Source organism: Anopheles stephensi, chromosome 3, assembly GCF_013141755.1.
Source record: "Anopheles stephensi strain Indian chromosome 3, UCI_ANSTEP_V1.0, whole genome shotgun sequence".
In the NCBI taxonomy this organism is placed as follows: domain Eukaryota; kingdom Metazoa; phylum Arthropoda; class Insecta; order Diptera; family Culicidae; genus Anopheles; species Anopheles stephensi.
In genome coordinates, this window is record NC_050203.1 from 86842965 (window position 1) to 86862778 (window position 19814).

The 19814-nt window shown below is 49.7% G+C and overlaps 6 protein-coding genes across 24 annotated transcripts in view; 4 read left to right on the forward strand and 2 right to left on the reverse strand.

Moving 5' to 3' along the window:
* Nucleotides 1-53: 53 nt before the first annotated feature.
* On the reverse strand, nucleotides 54-6755 carry LOC118513996 (DNA-directed RNA polymerase II subunit RPB1). 4 transcript variants are annotated; one of them, XM_036060429.1, is made up of 4 exons: nucleotides 6482-6755; nucleotides 3999-6367; nucleotides 592-3914; nucleotides 54-515 (listed from the first exon to the last, which is right to left on the reverse strand). In XM_036060429.1, exons 2-3 carry the CDS (start codon nucleotides 6312-6314, stop codon nucleotides 597-599), a joined length of 5634 nt encoding a protein of 1877 aa, XP_035916322.1. In that variant the 5' UTR covers nucleotides 6315-6367; nucleotides 6482-6755; the 3' UTR covers nucleotides 54-515; nucleotides 592-596. The 4 variants fall into 4 exon arrangements, with proteins under 4 accessions (XP_035916322.1, XP_035916320.1, XP_035916319.1 ...); XM_036060427.1 differs by having other exon boundaries at nucleotides 3999-6370; XM_036060426.1 differs by having other exon boundaries at nucleotides 3999-6383.
* A 209-nt stretch (nucleotides 6756-6964) lies between these two features.
* Nucleotides 6965-8853, forward strand: LOC118514001 (uncharacterized protein C19orf47). Its single transcript, XM_036060437.1, has 3 exons — nucleotides 6965-7253; nucleotides 7330-7656; nucleotides 7724-8853. Exons 1-3 carry the CDS (start codon nucleotides 7235-7237, stop codon nucleotides 8761-8763), a joined length of 1386 nt encoding a protein of 461 aa, XP_035916330.1. The 5' UTR covers nucleotides 6965-7234; the 3' UTR covers nucleotides 8764-8853.
* Nucleotides 8854-8963: 110 nt separating this feature from the next.
* LOC118514006 (peroxisomal membrane protein 11A) lies at nucleotides 8964-10221 on the forward strand. 2 transcript variants are annotated; one of them, XM_036060456.1, is made up of 4 exons: nucleotides 8964-9024; nucleotides 9148-9280; nucleotides 9340-9452; nucleotides 9514-10221. In XM_036060456.1, the coding sequence occupies exons 2-4, from the start codon at nucleotides 9225-9227 to the stop codon at nucleotides 10035-10037; spliced, it is 693 nt and encodes a 230-aa protein (XP_035916349.1). In that variant the 5' UTR covers nucleotides 8964-9024; nucleotides 9148-9224; the 3' UTR covers nucleotides 10038-10221. The 2 variants fall into 2 exon arrangements, with proteins under 2 accessions (XP_035916349.1, XP_035916350.1); XM_036060457.1 differs by having other exon boundaries at nucleotides 8976-9058.
* A 156-nt stretch (nucleotides 10222-10377) lies between these two features.
* LOC118514005 (ankyrin repeat domain-containing protein 49) lies at nucleotides 10378-11593 on the forward strand. The gene is made up of 2 exons (XM_036060454.1): nucleotides 10378-10668; nucleotides 10733-11593. Exons 1-2 carry the CDS (start codon nucleotides 10476-10478, stop codon nucleotides 11242-11244), a joined length of 705 nt encoding a protein of 234 aa, XP_035916347.1. The 5' UTR covers nucleotides 10378-10475; the 3' UTR covers nucleotides 11245-11593.
* On the reverse strand, nucleotides 11466-13481 carry LOC118513999 (probable aminopeptidase NPEPL1). Its single transcript, XM_036060436.1, has one exon. The coding sequence runs from the start codon at nucleotides 13283-13285 to the stop codon at nucleotides 11705-11707; it is 1581 nt and encodes a 526-aa protein (XP_035916329.1). The 5' UTR covers nucleotides 13286-13481; the 3' UTR covers nucleotides 11466-11704.
* A 322-nt stretch (nucleotides 13482-13803) lies between these two features.
* Nucleotides 13804-19814, forward strand: part of LOC118514008 (kinesin-like protein KIF21B) — a 38164-nt gene continuing 32153 nt past the window's right edge. For 6 of the 15 annotated variants that reach the window (XM_036060460.1, XM_036060473.1, XM_036060474.1 and 3 more), the window contains exons 1-2: nucleotides 13804-14050; nucleotides 15334-15613. The gene's annotated coding sequence lies outside the window, so the exon portion shown is untranslated. The remainder of the gene's footprint in view (nucleotides 14051-15333; nucleotides 15614-19814) is intronic. The other 9 variants (XM_036060461.1, XM_036060463.1, XM_036060464.1 and 6 more) reach the window with 9 other exon arrangements.

The window sequence follows — 19814 nt, forward strand, 5'->3', positions numbered from 1 at the left end:
CATCGTACACCTATGTTTGAACTCGTCATCCTTTACGATTGTACAATCCTCGGTCTTGTGAATCAACTCTCGGCCAGGCGCGATTCATATTTTATTGAAATAATGTGTGCTTGGGCACACTCTCGTACTACGGTTCTAAAGTTCTTAAAAATACCATTTACAGTTTACATTCTCCATTCTTGCCGTACACCGCTACAATTTCCTACTCCGAACCACGTGGCACTGCTTCCTACCGGTATGTACCATCGCAATCTCTAGAAATAGTTCTATTGTAGTATGTTCTTGTAAAAAACAGCAAACAGTACCCCATGTCACGCGTTTCATTACAAAGCTAACACATTATTAAATTCATTAAATAATCATTGTTATTGAAATAAACATAAAATCCCTTTCTCCTCTTTTCTAAGATACGAGTTTCTTCACGGTCGCTCACATCGCGATAGACACCGTTGTCAACAGCAGGAAAGATGTAGCAAATGTTAACGTATTGTCAACGTTACGTCCCGTGAAGATGTCTAGAATGTATGGCAAGATGTGGGAAAAACGAGGATTAACATCGGAAATGTGCTTCAAGCCTACCATCGCACCTACCCGTCTTAGTCTTCGTTGCTATCATCGTACGAGGGACTGGTCGGTGAGTAGGTAGGGCTGGCAGGACTCGACGGACTGTAACCCTGGGGCGTTGGTGAGTAGGCCGGTGAGGAGGGAGAGTACGTCGGCGAGCTGGACGTGTAGACCGGGCTCGTCGGCGAGTACTTCGGGCTGCTGGGCGAGTACGAGGACATGTTGGGCGAGTACGGGGCCGGCGTTTGCGAGTAGGAGGACGATCCAATGCTGTAGTGATTGCTGCTACTGCCCGGCGAGTGCTGTGGCGACGAGGGCGAATAGCTGGGCGAAGTGGGTGAATAGTTCGGGCTGGCTTGCCCATACTGTGGACTGGCCGGTGTGTAGTGAGGACTTCCGATGTACGACGGAGAGGTCGGCGAATAGCTCGGCGATGTTGGCGAATACTTCGGGGACGAAGGGGAATAGCTGGGCGAAGCGGGAGAGTAGTGTGGAGAGGTGGGCGAATAGTTCGGACTCGATGGCGAGTACGATGGAGTGACCGGTGTGAAGTTGGGCGATGTGGGAGAGTAGGACGGACTGGTCGGGGAGTAGGAAGGACTTGTGGGAGAGTACGAAGGGCTGGAGGGCGAGTAGGAAGGGCTGGTTGGGGAAAAGACGGGCGAGGAAGGTGAGTAGCTGGGTGAGGTTGGGGAGTACAAGGGACTTGTTGGCGAATAGCCCGGGCTGGCAAAGTTGGACGTGCTCGTCGGATGCATCGGCGACATCGGGGAATAGCTGGGCGATGTCGGCGAATAGTTCTGCGTGGCCGAGTGAATGTTGGGACTGCTCGGGGAATAGTTGGAGCTTCCCGGCGAATACTGCGGGCTCGGTGGCGAATAGCAGGGACTGGTCGGGGAGTACGAAGGGGATGCTCCACCTGGTGAGTTTGGAGCGTAACCGGGGCTGCTCGGTGAGTACGACGGCGACATCGATGGCGATGATGGTGGATACGGGGACATCGACGGTCCAGGCGAGCTCGGTGATCCACGGATTGGGGACCACGACGATGGTGACATCCCGGAAGCATCCGACTGTGCTGACGGGGAGAAGCTTGGACCACCGGGCGTCATTCCACTGGCCGGGCCAGACGGAGACCAGCCCCCGTACCCAGGGGTGGCCGATTGCTGCCAAGGTGTCATGCTCGGTGTCGCAGCCGAGCCGAAGAACATTCCCGTCCCGCCCAGGATCGACGTGTGTGGAATTTCCATTCCCAGTTTACACTTTTCCGCGTCCAGCAGCAAATCGAAGCAACCCGTGCCCATCCGCGGCAACTGTCCCAGGATGATGTTCTCCGACACACCACGCATCGGATCCACCTCAGCGTGCGCCGCTGCATCGTTCAACACATCGACCGTCTCCTCGAAGGAACACCTCATCAGCGCACCCGTATCCTGTCGATTGATACCGTGACGGGTGATGGCCATCAGATGGCCCTTCGCCGTCATGACGTCGCAAAGCAGCGCCAAATGTCGATAGTTTACGTACAAACCGTAGAACTGCAGCACGTTGTTCATCTCCTTCTCGACCGACTTTCGCACCGCCTCGATGCCCAGTACGGAGAAAATCTCACAGATGTCGTTACTGTACGTACGCACCGGATCGACGTCCCGCTCGCTCAGCACCTTCATCATGGACGTGCCGTCCGTTTCCAGCAACCATTCACCGATCGGCTTGAACTCGCCCTCGGGCGTAATGACGATGCGCTTCTTCGCGTCCGTTTGCGGCAAATGCATGTACACTTTGCCGATCGCTTCGATGCCCTGCAGCGTCATGTCCGACAGCATGTTCGCCTCGATGCACCGCAGGAACATGTCGTCCTCCATCTTGTCCATGTTTTCCTCTTCGCTTTCCTGGAACTTGTTGTCCTCGTTCATGATGCGGATGCGCAGCACAAGCTTGTCCGCGTTGTCGTCGTTGAAAATGCAGTTCAAATCGTCCCCAAACCCGGCGTTGATCTTCTCCGCGATCTGTTCCATCGTGAGCTTTTTGTCCGTCATACGCTTACGGTCCAGCTCGATACGGAGCAGCCACGGGGAGATGCGGGTCGGGTCGAAGTCCGGCATCTCGTAGTACACGTTCACAAACTCCTGATCTTCCGCGATCACCGTGCGCTGCGGATCGGGATCGTAGTAAATCGCCGTGTTGGCCGTTACCTTACGCAGTGTCGTGTGTTCCAGCCGACACAGCACATTCTTGGCCTTCTCTGCGTCGCGTGCCGCACCGCCCGTCAGGAACACGGTCAGCGAAGGCGCCTTGGGACGTTTGGAAATGTTGATAATCTCCTTCAGACGTGGCACACCGAGCGTTACGTTTTTGGACGACACACCGGCAAAGTGGAACGTGTTCAGCGTCATCTGGGTGGCCGGTTCGCCGAGCGATTGCGCCGCCAGGGCACCGACCATCTCGCCCGGGTTGACCTGTGCCTGCTGGAAGCGCGTCTCGATTTCTCCAATCAACCACTCAAACGCTTCGTTGTTCAGACGGAACTCCTCCGCCACGTACTTGGTGCAGAGCGTCGAGCGGACCAGACACTGGAACAGCAGGGTTGCGTTTTCGTTGGCCTGCTTCGACAGACGATCGGTGCCGGCCACAATGACACAGCGCTGGAGGAGATCTCGCACACCCTGAATGACCTTTAGCGGGGACAGATCCGTCGGCAGGCGCTTGTTGATGTGGAAAATTTTCTGCACGTTCCATATCATACGCTGCAGATTGCAGGGCAGCACAACCTTCGAATCACCGTTCGGGAAGATCTGTCGCAGTGCTTCTCGATCGCGCAGCAGCTGCTCATACTCGGCCTCAATCTCCTGTATGACCGAGGACGATTCGGTAAGCTCCTTGATAACGTCCTCGTTAAAGATCCTTCGCAGCGTTCGCTCGTTCGTCGGATCGAACCGATACCGCTTCTCGAACACCTTGTTCGACAGCTTAATGGTGGGCAAATTCTGGAACTCGACCGTTTCGCCGCACAGCCCGTCCTCGCCGTAACGCAGCTGAATCAGCTGGCCGACGGAGTTACGCACCGTTCCATCGTAGTTTACCATTACCGACTCCATAGCCTTGATCAGACGACGCTGGATGTAACCGGTTTCCGCCGTTTTGACAGCGGTATCGATCAGACCTTCACGACCACCCATGGCGTGGAAGTAGAACTCGGTCGGTGTCAGTCCGGCAAGGTACGAGTTTTCTACGAAACCACGCGACTCGGGACCGTAATCGTCCTTAATGAAGTGGGGCAAGGTGCGTTTACGGAAGCCGAACGGAATACGCTTACCCTCCACGTTTTGCTGTCCGACACAAGCGATAACCTACGGCGAAGAAAGTACGGAATACGGTTCATTCGAAAAGAAAAGTGTTAAACCTTGCAGAGTGCACACCAAATCTTTGCCTACCTGAGAAATGTTAATGTTGGAACCTTTCGAACCGGAAACGACCATTGCCTTCAGATTGTTGTACTCGGTAAGCGACTTCTTGGCCGAACCACCGGTTTTGTCTCGAGCATCGTTCAGGATACGGTTTACCTGGTTCTCGAAGGTCTGACGCAGCGTGTTACCCGGGGTCGGTTCCAGTTCCATGTTGTGCGCCTTCTGGATCACGCCTATCACGTCCTCCTTGGCTTTCTTAATTGCGCGCTGAATTTCGGCGTACGTCTGGGGATCGGCAATTGTGTCCCCGATACCGATACTGTGGCCCTCCAGCAGCAACCAGTTGTTGACGACCGTCTGAATGTTACCGTAGAACCGGCCGGCTATTTCGTGGCCCAGCTCCAGGAACACAATATGCAGCAGCGAACCGGCCGACGTACCGAGCGTCTTCTTGCAAAGGATGCCCATAATCAGATCGCCGTGCTCGACCATTACCTTGGTGTCGCCGGGCGAAATCCACTTGTACGGCCCGTCGTCCTCCTCGTCCGGATGGGTGGAATGCGTGCGGATCATGTTCACGTTGCCCGGAATGATGAGCGTAAAGATCTGTTTACCCGTCCACAGCGGTTTCGGCTTGAGAATGCAGGGCTGCGGCATTTTGCCGTCCCACGTCGGCAGAAACATGAGCAAATTCATCATTTGCTCCTTCTCGATGAACACATCACGTTTGGTCATCTTGCGCACGGCCGTCAGCGTATCCTGCACAATGCCCATGACGGGTTTGTTGGCCTGCGGCGTAATGATCTGCCGAGGGGTGATGTGAATGTTCTCGATCTCGGCACGCGTTTCCATCGACTGCGGTACGTGCAGGTTCATTTCGTCGCCATCGAAATCGGCATTGTACGGCGAGGTGCAGCTCAGATTCATCCGGAACGTTGACCACGGTAGCACCTTCACACGATGCCCCATCATACTCATTTTGTGGAGCGTGGGCTGACGGTTGAAGATGACCAGATCGTCATCACGCAGATGGCGCTCGACTTTGTAACCGCACTGCAGATGCAGGTCGGACGACTTCGGGTGGAACCGCAAATCGATACGCTCCCCATTGTCGCGCACAATGTACTTGGCGCCCGGGTACTGCGAGTTGCCTCTGCGCACCAGCTCCTGCATCCGATCGATGTTGAACGGCGTCACCAGCTCGGGGAAGGTCATGTTCTGCGCGACGGATCGTGGCACACCCACCTGATCGATGCGCAGATTCGGATCGGGCGTAATGACGGTACGGGCGGAGAAATCCACACGCTTTCCCATCAAATTACCACGAATACGACCTTCCTTGCCCTTCAGGCGGGCTTTGATCGCTTTCAGCGGCTTGCCGCTTTTCTGCATCGCTTTCGGCATACCGGGCATATCGTTGTCCACTAGCGTCGCGACGTGGAATTGGAGCATCTTAATGTTTTCCGCAATGACGTGGGCCGCCGCACCGGTTGCCTCGTTCTTCTTCAGCTCGTTGTTCGCTTTGATGATGTCGGACAGCTTGTGCGTTAAATCGTCCTGATTCTTGGTGGCGCCGAACATAACGACGGCAGGGCGGACCGCGAGCGGTGGCACCGGCAGTACCGTGATGATCATCCAATCGGGGCGCGCAAACTTTGGATCCATGCCGAGCACGAAACATTCTTCGTCAGTAATGTGCTTCAGGATTTCGTAAACTCGCTCCGCCGATACCTGGATCTTTTTCTCCTGATTCTCATCGTTCACGTCCTTCCACTCGGCCATCAAATCCAGCCCGGTACGGCGGATCGAAGGCTGATAGTGACCGCAGCCTCCGTGGCCCTGCTTCTTCGTGCCCTCCGGCGTGGGTTCCTTCGACATGTCCATATCCTCGCCGCCCTCGCAGATTTTCTTGCCCTTGCACAGATCGTACACGTACGCGAGGCGCTTGCGGGGCTGGCCTTTGGATTTCAGCACAATCTCCTTGATCTTTGGGTTTTGCGGCGAAACAAGCATCTTGGAGCAGTAAAAGCACACGCAGCGCAAAATCTTGATCGTCTTCGTGATGAACCCGATGTGAAACACCGGTTTCGCTAGATCGATGTGTCCGAAATGGCCCGGGCATTCGGTCATATTGCCCGCACACGTCTGACAGCGCGATGTGCGTTCGATCACACCTTGCCGGGGGTCCATCAATCCGCACAGCTTCGGCCGGCCGCCTTCCATCGTTTCCGCGTACTGTATGCCACCCTCCGTTACCGACATCCGACGGATCTCATCCGGCGACAGGATGCCGAACTGGACGCGCTTTACCGTGCGCAATGGCGCCTTCGAATCTCCACTCATCTTGCTGCCGTTCTATGTGTATCCCCCGTTCACTAATTAAATGCCGTTTTCTGCCGCTAAAAAGAGAACCTATCGAGGATGACTAAGGTAGGCCGTCAGCAAGAAGCACAACAGCAGCACAATGAAAATGCTCACACAACTGTCGTGCGTTTTCTTGTTCTTCTTACCAGCACAGCAACAACGGCAGTAGCTACCCAGCAGCGCTCTAGAGCTACGCACCACGGACCAGGGTCAGTAGGAAAAAGCCTCCGCTTGCAAAGAATGCACCGTTTCGCGAGCTGCCTTTAGCACCACTCCGTGCCCGGAGTGCTCCGGGAGTTGTGGTCAGTGGTTTTACGCCGATCGGAACGGTTTGCAGCGCGTAGAGAAGAAAAATTTCACCAAGAAAGACAAGCTGCCCGTGATGAAATACACGCGTCCATTTGATGTGAAATTGCGCCGCACACTCACGCACACACGGGCAAACACTTCCGCTCAAACGCACGCACACCACACCACTGACAGCTTTCGATGCTCGCGCAACGCACAGTGGGCGAATGTCAGCATTTCAGTTGTGGACAGTTTTAGCCCATTTGAAGCGCTTATTCCCTTGTAAAATCAGATAAGCAGTCAATTGATGCATAGAGCTCTGGCTTTAATTTATTAGCGGAATATTTAGAATAGAAATTGAAATTAAACACGAAAACTCACACCGACTGACAGTTGGCGGTTTTGTGTCCCCTTGTCCTGCCTCCTCCAAGCACCCTACGGCACCCTTGGCTTGACAGTTGACATTTTACCAAGCCGAAAATTTTATTTTTGGACTAAATTTGGTGAAAAGCTCGATTCTTGTGTTTTGGCTGGAATCGTGCGTTCCTGTATTAAGGTCACAAACGGGTGGACGAAAAACGTCGGCAAACTTACCGAACTGAGTGACGACAATGCCCACACCAACGGCAGGTTAGTGTTTGAGCAGGGCCAAAGCCATTTGTTTGTGTTGTTCCTGTGTCTAATGTTGTGTCTCTGCCTGTTCCAGCAACATGGGTAAAATTCTTTACGAATGCGAACATTCCCTCGCCTGCGGCCGCTACGTACGCGCACGTATTTGTCGAAAATCGCATCCAGATGGACATGCTGATGGACCTGAACAAGGAGTACCTACGCGAGATGGGCATCACGACGATGGGCGACATCATAGCGATCTTGCGCCACGCCAAGAAAGTGCACGAGCAGAGCGCTAGGGACAGGGTGTTATCCGTGCCGGACGGAACAGACGGTGGTCTGCCGGTGGCAACGATTTCCGCAACACAAAGCACAAGCTCCGTTAGCAATGGCAAGAGGACGGAAAAGAGTGGAGTAATGAGTAAGCGGACCCGACTCCTTCACAGTGTGTTCATGTATTCTCATATCGTGTTTTTGTTGTTGTTAAGGAACCGTATCATCAGCCGTAACAGCGAAGAGCGAACCGAAACCACGGCGCGTATTACCGGAACATGAGGGAAAGTATAAAATCACTCTCCCCTCCGGGAACACACCGAGAAGCCGAGAAATCCTCGAGAAAAAGGCACAGGAAGGTAAACCAACCAGCAGCGTGGTTAGCGTTTCCGCCACCCCGAAGGTGGGCACCAAGCGGGGCAGCATCTTTGACCGACTGAACGCCAGCGACAGTGAACCACCGAGCAAAGTGAGCCCGAAAACACAAACAGTCCAGCTGGTATCTTCCTCCATATCGAGTTCCATATTTGCCCGTCTCGGTGATCGGCAAGCCGACGACAATGGAAGCACATCGTCCTCAACCGTTCGCAGCACAGCGTCAAGTATTTTAAAGACAACCAACACCACCAACGGCACTTCCTCCGTGCTGGCAAAAATCCCTCCCGTCCAGCAGAAGGTGATTCTGGTTAAAAAGATGCCAGCAAAAGCGGCCCTGCCAACCTCGTCGGATGACGAGGAGCTGGGTGACTATCCAGCATTCGGTGTCAGTGGTATAAAGTCTGTGTCATTTTCCGAGGAGGACGAAGTGCTGGAGATTGCGCCGAGAAAGCTACAGAAACCGGCCGCTGCCGGTTCAGCAGGCGGTCGGTTGAAGTTTAACGAGCAGGAAATCTCTGTGAAGCAACGGCTCGGCGGTAGTGGACGAATGGGTGGCAATTCTACCGCCGCGGTGCCCCGTGTATCATCATCGTTCCACGGTACAAAGAAGGTGGTGCACATGAAACCACAGCCAAAGCTGTCCCCTGTGAGGAGCGGATTAAAATCGGACTCGATTGGAAGGGCACGTATTACACAACCGATTAAGGCTCGTCTCAGCTTGGGCTCACAAACTGCCGCCGCTAGCACGAAACCCATTGTGAAACGGATGGAGAGATTCAGTCTCGATTCGAAGATGCCGAAGGCGCGACGTAGTGCTCCGGCGGCCAGTAGTAGCGGCGGCACCGTGTTCGATCGACTAGGGTACAATCGTAAGTGAACGTGTTCGGTAGAATTGTTTTAACATCTCGCAAATAAATGGATCCACAAATAATACATGACAAATCAGCTGTAAGCAGTTGCATTGAAAGGATCATCGTACGGAGAGATTTCAATTTTATCCACTGTGCTCAGACGAAAAGTTCAAATGGAGCAACTGAACCCCAACGTATAAACGCAATCCTAGCTGTCAGTGGGTTAGCTAACTTCCCTTTACTTGTGTGTGTGCGTGTGTGTTTGTATGTTGTTATCTACGTTATCGGTAAACACCGTAATTACTTTATTGCCAGAAGATTGTGATTTTGCCCACTTCATTTCACTCGTCCTGCAATGAACTTTGTAACATCATCTTAACAGCCCGATTGTTCAATGATTTCTCCTGTAGTTCTACCGGTAGTTTAACGCTTTGTTAGTGTTATTTGTGTCGCTGAGAGAGCCAAACAGTAGACACAAGCAACAGCGATGGATACCGTTATCAAGCTAAACAGCCAAACTGTTGGAAAAGATAAAATTGCGAGGTAATACGGCGCGGTACCAGCGTATGATTTTATATCTTCATTTGATGAACTTCTTTCAGATTTTGCCAGTATTCCTGCCGTGCTGTATGGGCCAGCAAAAATGGACAAGAATCTGCCGATACAATAGCATTGTTGAAACACATTGAAAGCACGCTAAGCTCATTCCGTAAATGTAGGTATTTATTTCGATTCGAATGCTGACCATCGGCTAACATTTGCTCCTGCACTTTTAGTGCTACGCTTTGGAAAAGGATTCGAAGTACTGTACAGTGCTACCGGATGTGCCGCGCAGTTCAACCAAACGGCGGCTGGTCTGAAATCGAACGAACTATACGACCATTTGTTTATAACGCTTGGGAAGTTTGCGTCGGGATTGTTTCTGCTAGCCGATCATGTCGTGTGGCTGTCACGGGCCGGTATTAGCAAAGGTATCAACACCACCAAATGGGTCGATCGATCGAATCGTTTCTGGTTGATATCGATCCTGCTCAATCTGTGCCGGGACATGCAGGAACTCTACCGACAGTTTGTGTACTACAGCCGATCGAATGTGCGGAACCTGCGACGCACAATGTATGCATTGTATCGCGAAAACAAGCCACTCCTGGTTGATACAATCAAAAACGCTTGTGATGTGTTTATTCCACTGAACGCTCTTGGAATCTTGCCGGTGTCGAACAAAACGATCGGAATGCTAGGAGCCATTTCTTCCATTATGGGACTGTTACCGTTACTGTATCCGAGATTAAAATTTTAACAGTAAGATTTGGCCTAGGCGACGAACGTGAAGCGTGCTCAATTGTGTTGTTACGTTTGTGATGTGGTGGTGGATGGAATGGAATTGTATTTGAAGCTGAACCATACAAATTTACACAGGCGTGGGACAATTTTGTAAAACTATATTTTCCGAACCGAATACAATGTTTGATAACTATGCATAAGGATGTGAATATTATTCATTTAGTGAAGAAACGAAACGATTCGTCCGTTGAATTGGCTTTGTTTCCCGTTTTGTCCCGTAGAGCTTTGTTTATGTTTCGCATACCGGCGAACGTACGCAGCCAGCATTCTTTCAGTTTGACATTTAGGCTGCAGCAATAGCTACGCAGCGAAATCAAAACAAACAAAATCAAACGAATTTGCCCGCACTCGGTCCACTGCATTGCAATTGAACTGGTTCCTTATCGCAGGTGAAATGTCCAACAGAACATTAAACGATTGGGATACGATTGCGAAAACATTAACCAAGGATGATGCAGCTGAAGAGGATGAGGAAATGGACACACTCGAAGCGCTGGAGGCAAAGATGAGCAAAGTGCCCCGTGGGATGTTTGTAAGCGGCTGGGACGATGCGGACGATTTGATCGAGGAAGACAAAGACCCGAAAGGTAGAGCACACCAAACTTTCTGTACAGAAATGCTTAATGCCAAAACAACATTTGTTATACTTAGCCAGCATCGTGCGCCACGTGCTGTGGGCTGCCGGAGAGAACAAACTGGAGATTGTGGAGAGCATAGTAAGCCGTAAGCCGGATGTTGTTCATGCTATCGATAGCGATGGTTACACACCGCTGCATAAGGCGTGCTATAATAATAATCGCGAGATGGCCCTGCTGTTGTTACGATACGGTGCTAATCCTAATGCCCGCACCGACATGGGATGGACACCGTTGCATTCGGCCTGCAAGTGGAATAATGCACCGTGTGCCGCGTTAATGCTGCAACATGGAGCTGACGTGAATGCTCCCTCGGATGGTGATCAAACGCCGCTGCACATTGCCGTTACGGTGTCGAGTTGCCGGTCAACGTTGCTGACGCTGCTTATGAACGCCCGGTGTGATCCGGAGCGTAGGAACAATTCGGATGAAACGGCCGAACAGATAGCGAAACGAAGCGGCGATTCCTTTCCTATGTTTGCGATGGCTCACTCGGCCTTTACGGTCGAAACAGGGGTGATCGATTAAGGGAGACGAGATAATTTGAACGGACAATGGAACACAATTGATTGAAAAGAACTGTGCATTATCGCGGCCAGTTGTTGCTTCCCTCAATCAATATTCCTTTATCTCTCTCTCTCTCTCTCTCTCTTTCGACAATGCAAACGGTCTGCGCGCCACGAAGTGATATGATTGGAACACATTGGTTACAAATTAAATTATGCAACGATGAACCGGGCCCGGAGTCGTAATTGCTGAAATTTCTAATTCATTTTATTTATTAGAAAAAAATGCAATAATGCTACCTTTCACGGGGAAATGCATTACTGAGAAAAAACAGAATTATGTAAATAAAGAAAGATCGTTGCTCAGTTCAGTTTTTCCGTGTGTTTTTGTCGCTGTCGTCGTCTGCCCGAATCAACAAAGGAGCCTGTGATGCTAAAGCTTTTTTCCAAATGCTCAACCAAGCAGGCCATCCGGCGTCAGCTTAATCTAAGCAAGCTTTTTTGAGCGGGGGTTCGGTCCCATTGCCGGCCACTTTATTCCGCTGTACTGTCGGTTGGTTGGCAATGTCCCGCAGGATTGACGCCTTACTATGCTCCCCGAACAGACCAGCCAACAGCGCCACTCCGTACCCGGTCGCACGCTCGCCATTGTGTACCGGAGCGGCCATATCGATGTGCATCCACGAGCCACCGTACTCGAAGCCAAGATGCGCTCCTATGAACAGCCCGGCACAGCTGACCTGTGCGTTGCCACGATCCATGACCGAGTTTTTCATGTCGGCTACGGCCGAATTGAATTCGCTGAAGTGCAGCTCCGGACAGTACGGCACCGGGGATAGCATGTCACCCGTGCGACGTCCAATTTCCAGTGCCTTGTCTTCCCAGTCGTCACTGTTGGTGAGAATGGCACCGTGGTACTTGCCCGTCGCTATACCCTGCGCACCGGTCAGCGTGGCCATATCGAGGATAACGTTTGCCTTGAGATCACGGTCCGCATACACGACACCGTCGGCCAGCACAAGGCGCCCTTCAGCGTCCGTGTTGTTGATTTCTACCGTACAACCCGAATACAGCCGATGGATATCATCCGGCCGGGTCGCCAACGGTCCTACGGAGTTCTCCGCCAAACAGAACACCGCATGCAGGTTCTGCTTGAAGCCACTTTTGACGGCAGCGTAGAATCCGCCCAATATAGCCGCAGCACCACCACAGTCCCGCTTCATGCCCGGCATTGCCGTCTTTCCCTTGATGCTAAGACCGCCCGTATCGAACACGATGCCCTTGCCAACCCAGGCCACCGTCTCGGTTGCACCCTTCGGTTCGTAGGACAGCACGGCTAGGGCTGGTGGGTCGAGTGCCGCCTTACCGACACCGTAGATGCCACCGAAACCTTTCTCCTTCAGCTCCTCCCCCCGAATGATCTTCGACTTCAGACCCAGCTCGAGTGCTATTGCTTCCACCTCGGACAGGAAGCCGGACACGTTCATCTCATTGCACGGGGCATCAACGATACGGGCCGTTAGCCGAATTCCCACCGTCACGTTAGCCAGCACCAGCATATCTTCCTCGGTGATCTCCGTGTCGGTCGGGTTATCCCCACCCACCAGCACAAACTCGATGTGAACCGTTGGCGGAGGTTCAACGTTAGCACCCTTGGACGTTTTCCTGCTGTACAGCGGGAAAGCTCGCGCCACCGCACAGGCCGACGCCAGCAAATCCTGCTTCTCGCACACGATCACGATCGATTCACTACCGCCCGTTGTGTTCGATTGAATCAATTTCGTAATCGAGTGTGCCCTGGAGGCGGAATTATGCCGGGAAGCTTTCAACGGCAGCACAGCAACACGGGCCATATCGAGGTACAGTGAACACATATCGGTTGGGGCGGGTTGCAGACAGGAGACGGCCTTCGCATACGTTTCCCGTTCGACGCGCGGTTCCAGCTTCGGACTGATCCGCTCGAACGGTAGCTCCGTGAGATGGCGCAGCTGGCCTATGATCAGCACCGGTACGCTGTGCGGATCGGTCGTTTGGAGCGTACGGTGAAACTTGAGCAGACTCATCGTGACCTCACTTTACCACACTCTGCGAGTGGTCACGTTGGAACAGAGTGTGCAAAAATGCGTGTAATCGCGTTGAAGTGGTGCAATTCTTTTTTGCGAGTGCACTCTTGAGCGAAAGACAAGCGAAAGAAAAAGGCAACAACAAAAAACAACGGCAACAGAAAATAATTGCCCTGTCTTTGCTGTGGCCGAATTGAACTGTCAAAAGTTCCGGCTGTCAGTTGAGTGTTGGCTGCGTACTTTCCGTTCCAGAAATTGGCTGCGTTTTATGTTGACGGTCGTTCGTAGAAAAACTGCGAACAAAAACATACACCAACTCATTGAATTACAACGAGTGCAGTGAAATCTGTTTCGTCGAATGGCTTTGTTTCAATTCGAAAAGAAAATTAAAATTACCTTGCACATTTTCAAAGCAGCTCGGCCGTCTGTCCAGCCTGACAGTGGGGGTCAACATGGCGTCGATGTACCAACCTTCGCTACACACAGCTTGGAACCGTACTCGCTTGTATTTCATCGCATCGTGCCCAAAACAAAAGCGACCGCGAAAGTGTGTGGATGTCGGTCGCGTTCGTGTGTGCTTTTTTTTCTGCCGCTTCTCACCCATCGGACACCGTTTGTAACGCGGTTCCGAATTTCCATTGTTATCGGAGTGAGCTTTTATAGTGCGTTTTTGCGTTTTTTGTTTGTTTATGCAATCACAATCAAATGGGCCTTGCTGTCCCATTCGAATCAGCTGCTTTTCCCGAAAAGTGTGGAGTATGTTCGGTTGGTGTTTGAAACATGTTTGATAGCTTTGGTAGGGGTTGTTCGGTCTGCGTTCCAAACAGCATCCCTTCCGTTCCCAGCCGATAGGTTTTTTTTTTCTTTCGTAAAGTGTGTGAAAAGTGTTCTTGTGAAGTGAAATTTTTCTAATATGCGAAATAATAAATAATGGAATAAAAAATGGAAGAATATTGGCGAAATCGATAAATTACCAGCAGAAATTCATCGCGAAAGCGAGCAAAGCAGTATACGGCGTAAAAATCAATAATAGCGTCGTGGGGCAGGCAAACTGAACGCAAGCCATCGAAAAAAGCGCTTGGAAAACCCGAGTTTGCGGGGTATGTTTTCGATGCGAAACGATATTGAAGCATTTGGCAGGAAAAGCATAGTAAAACAGTTTCATATTTTAGGTTATCTACCTTGCGTTTTGTGACCTTCGGTAAGGTACGGTACACCCGCAACAAGCGCCCTAACGAGCTGGGCAGACCGGGCAGAACATTTTGGCTTATGTGTTCGACCGCCCCGCGTAGGGCTTGATCATCGCACCCGTCGCCTCTAGCACCACAAGAAGCAAGCAAATGCAAATCCGCTATTCGAGTTGTTTGTAGCATGTGTTGCAGCCGCTTGATTTCGGTCCATTTGTTAGCAGCAAAAACATTAAAACCCTGTTTGCAAAAAGGGCAAGGTGCGAAGGGTGGTAATGCATTCTGCCATTCTGTTTATCGTAAAGACGAGGACGTGCTTCCAAGCGGCTACAGCTGCATTTCTGGATGCTGAACGGTTGGATGAAACAGGTTTTTGATGGATGGGCGATTGGGTCTTGCTGTGTTTTTTTACTTACCACCTACTTGACTGATTACCTGTCTGTTCTTTCTTCATGTTTGGGGTGTTTTTGGACACCACAACACACATCCCAACTAGCCAAAGCATTAGCTGCTTAGCTTCTATACTGTTCTGGAACGTAGTGTTTCCTTCGCGTTTTTCACCTATTGGCTATATCGGACACGAAGCGCTATGCTGTCACCTAACTTCCTAACTGTTTTCTGTGCTAACTTGATCGATGCATTCAGAACCGGTATTGGCAAAAGAAAAGGAAATGTGTAGGAAAATGTTAAAAGCAAACGTATGTTGTCCAGTGCGATAAATACACCAGTAGAAGTCGGATTACAAGTCCGCATTTACGTAAAAGGTGCAGGAATTAAGTGTTCGTAAGGCGTATGTAGTTTTCCGATGTTTGTATGAAAAATTGTGCATAGTTCGGAAAACCCCTTTTCTTCCAATTAAAGTAACCTGGATACATGATGTTGTCGTGATAGCGACGTTCTAGTAATATTTTGCTTTTTGGAAAAAAGAATATTCATCCATCGCAGTGTGTGTTTGTGTGTATGTGAGAGTGTTGTCCACATGTGAGGGAAAATTGTAAGCTTCGTTTAAAAAAAGGCAACCCCCCCCGCACCCCATCCATTCGGAAAACGTGTGTGCTTGAAATTGAAGGAAATTTGGTGAACCAAACCGGAAGTGGAAACGAACGTGCAACAACAGCAGCCGCAGCAGTGTTTCAAGCAGGTAAGTTAGTTGGAACTGGTCGGAATGGTGGTGGGCCGTTGAAGTGGGTGGATGGGAGGTATCGGGTTGTTTTGTCCCACCTCTGCGGAACCTCCAGTCAACCGTGGGTCTCGCAGTGGATGTCGTCTTGAATGGGCCTTCCTCCGCACATTTCACATACGGCAGACGCAGTGTGCGTGTAGTGGTTTCGTTTGCGTGTGTGTTTGTAAAAAAGGGGCACCGTGCAAAATCTTCCATGACAACCTGGAACGAACAAACCGGGGAGTTTTGTAACGATAGGATTTGGTTGATGAAGCGATGGAAATGCGTTGAAAGTTGTTACTTGTAAAACGTTTGGTGGATAATGTTCTCTTTTAATTTAATTGTTGAGGCAACAATTCCATAAGCAATCACGATTTGTAAAGTAATCCTACAGAAGAACTTGTTGGAGAAAAGATTGGCATTGCTCGATAAACAAATCAGCTTTGATGACGACTACTGCCTGGTAGAGGCTAAGCTTGGAAACTTCCATTATTGCTAAGTTAAAAATTCGCCGTGTCTAAATTATTGTACGTGCTAGCATCACAAGTTAAGTTTAACACATTTATTGATCACAGATAACGGGCTGCCCACTTGCAACCCGACCCGGATAATATGCCCGTACGTGACAAAACGAATCCGTAAACCTTATGCTCGTTTTCCATGCGTAGGTTGTGGTTTCGTACGTTTTGGAATCGAAATCGGACATTCGGACACTTGGTCTCTCTGTCTCTCCAAACATTCGGAATGTATTGTAAAAGATCTCCCGGACCAGATCGCTTCCGCTGCTGTCTGTCGTAAGCGAGAGCTGACCCTGACACGTACTGGTTGTTCGAGGGGTTAGCTTTGGTCCGCCATTACATAAACGCCAAACGGTGCTGCCCGGTGTATTTCATTGAGTAGATTCGCCTGTAGATTTTGCGGGGGTTGATTCATGTTCAATCCCCCGGAAGGCCACGGCATCATAAATTGTTTTGGCCCGGTGTTGAGATATAGGGTGCGTAGCGAAAAGTTGGCAGTCACAACGCCCTAGCGAACCCTCGGGAAAATGGCTGTGCTTTACAGGAAGACAAGTCTGCAACAAACGTGAAACATCCCTTTTTGGGTGAGTGTGTTCATTCTTAATTTTATTCCGTTGCCGAGAGCATGCTTTTGGGAGGGCTACGTTTTCAAGGGCATATCCTTGGCAATAGGCAAGTAGGCTATACAAACAACAACGAATCTCCTATCTTTGCCAAAGAACTTGTTTTGCAGACATTCTATTCTATTACAGAGGCGTTTTTCTTTCGATTATAGAACAAACGATAGAATGGTAGGTGGATAGATGCGGGAGTTGCTATCACGAAGGAACAAGAATCAAATCCCATATAGATCGTTCCCTAAAAAGACAGAAGAAGCAGTTTTTGCGGTATTGCTTTTAATCAAATGGACGGCTGTTCCATCACCTGGACAACACTAAAAAGCTGGTCTGCTTGTGGCGGAGATGTATCAAATCCAAGTAGCTGCTTGCAGCAACTTCAAACTCATTAATGTGATAAGTTTTGGGATTAAGCGAAGAAAACCAATAGCAATACGTAGCCAGCCCCCGAACTGAATCAAATAATCGGCAAAATCATGCTGACAGCAAACCGGTTCTAGCGGATGTGCACCTGGGGTGGTTTGATCGCGAGTTTTCCCCCCCCCTTTATTTTCATCATCCTGGCATCATATTGATTGGGACCTTTTATCGCGATACGCGTTGTTCACCACCAAACCGGTTGCTTTATTTTTGTAGATTTTTCAAACGGTTTTTGTTGGAGCTTTAAATTGTCCTTTTTTATTTAGTTGTTTTAGCCACAATTGCAAATTATTTTCGAAGGTCAGGCAATGTGGCGCACGAAAAAACGAGGAATGATTTATTCCAAGCGTTTGTCTTTTTGGGGCTATGCATCAATTTATATTGGGTGTCTCTACCCTTGATGAGGGAAACAAGCTCCTGAAACCATGGCCAACGAATGTGTTTACACGGCTCGTCGTCTTTCAAATCATGGATTTTGTACGGATCGTTGCTTTTTCAAACGCTTTCGGAGTGCAACAAGATTGCTTGGACGGCGTTGGTTGATTCGCGTTCGATCGTTGTTTAGCTTTGGTTCCAAATTTCCTTTTCCTTTCGGCCCCAAAACCTCCCGAACGTCATGAGTACAAGCCCCACGGTGGCAGTGGCGTGTACATCCAGCCAATACTGTGCGTGGTAAAAGCTCCGACAAAAAAAAAGTGTACTCGTACCGGTGTGCGCAAGAGCTTCGCGAAATTTCCTTCAGCGCGAAAATAAGGCCTCTCGGTTGGTGGAGGATGTTGGTCTGCTGGTACGCCACGGCCTGCGCTCGGGAAAAGCGCATTGTGCTGGCTTAAAAGCAACAACAAAAATTGCCGTTAATGCCAATGTTGGTCGATGGATGTGGGAGGGAAGCAGGTGAGCGTGGGGAGGGTTGCGAGATAGTCTAAGCTTATGATCTGCTTTCGGCCACCGTAAAAATGAGGGGGATTGTGTTTCTTTAGCAATTTTTCTCTCTCTAATTTGTTTTTGCTTCATCTGTTCATTCACGTCTTCCTCTTTGAGCCATGTTTCAGACACATGTTCACACCTTTTTGCTCAGTTCGTTACATTACGAGGCGCTTCTTCCCTCTTGAAGTAAATTAAATTGTGATCAGGTTAAAGCTTTTCCTACAAATGGGAAGTAGTGAGCGTTTTCCGAAGCTTCTTATACTATCTAAAAATAATCTCATTTTCCTTAAAATCACTGATAAGTCTCGTAATGGGTCAACCGATCAACTCCCAAGCCTTTTAATTTTATTTAAACCAATCCAAACCTCTATTTGGAGCTCACTTTTCGAACACCACCGAGTCTCTGCTTAAGTCCATCTAGAGAGCTCTGTTTCTGAACAGTGACCGTGTAGGGGATGGTGCAAAGCGAATCAAATTTGCTCGGTGCAGTACTCGTACTGCCGTTTGGCCACTCTCTCGCACACTTCCGCCCATGGAAAGTTTGCGGGTGAAATCTTGTGGTGGGTGGCGTGATGCTTAGCCGAGAAGACCGAGAGACCGAGGCTGCGGTGCATGCGTGCCACCCGTACAGACAACGAAGCAAACCAGTTCATAGCAAGGGAAAAGTAGGTTTCGACGGAGGAAAATTGCAGAAGTGGTGCAGCGCAGTTGAACTAGATACCGTGAGCTAATCAGGATCAGGTTGGTGTCCTATTTTATTTGCATTTTAATGCTCGTCAGCGATTCGTAGGTAGAATGTACGATTGCATTGTTTTTATATTTATGTTCAACGAGTTTTTAGTACGATCATTTTATTATTTGCTACCAATCGAAATGCTTTTTATCGATTGGTCTTTGTCTTCATTGGCAATACTCTAGACGACTGACCACAATCATCCATCAACCCCAACCAACACGTGATGGATTGTGATGGAACAGTCTACTTGTAATGATGTTTCAACGAGGATGGTCCTACGGTTATTAGTTATGCGTTAGAAAAATAAAACAGTCTTGATGTTCGCTAGGAAATCCATCGCTATTGCCATTCGGGTAATGGATAATCATAAAATCAATTATCTCACGTTTACAGTACTTTTAAAACCTCAGCGATCGGTGGTTCATTCATCTTGGGCATGGAATGATTGCAAAATATCTTTCGCTCAAGGTTTAGTCAAACCTTGATGCGGAGTTGTCTAGTTGTCAGACTTGGACGACATTTTGGGATGTTTGGGATGACTCCTAGGTCCGAGTTTCAGAACGACATTAGTCTACCAGATTCTTAGTTTTACAGTTGATCAGTCTCTGACCCCCTGTCCATATCCTACAGTTTATCCAGAAGGGAGAAATATGTTCAAGAAATGCTTTGAGAAGTTCAATTGGTCCTTAAAGTTTCTGAAAATCAACTGATTTCGAAGTGAAATGTTGTCTCTGTACCCCAGTAGGGTAGATCGCTAGGACAGCTCTGTATTTGTACTGATAGTATATTTTATTACACGATTTTTCAGAGTCGAAAAATCAACGAACCCAAGCAAAAAGTTACAATAAACTTCATTATGTTGATTGGTAAAGCGCCGAAACGCATCGGCCCACCCTGAGAGCCAATTAGTAAAATGGCGACATTCAGATTCAGACTCAAAATTACATCATCGCATCATATCG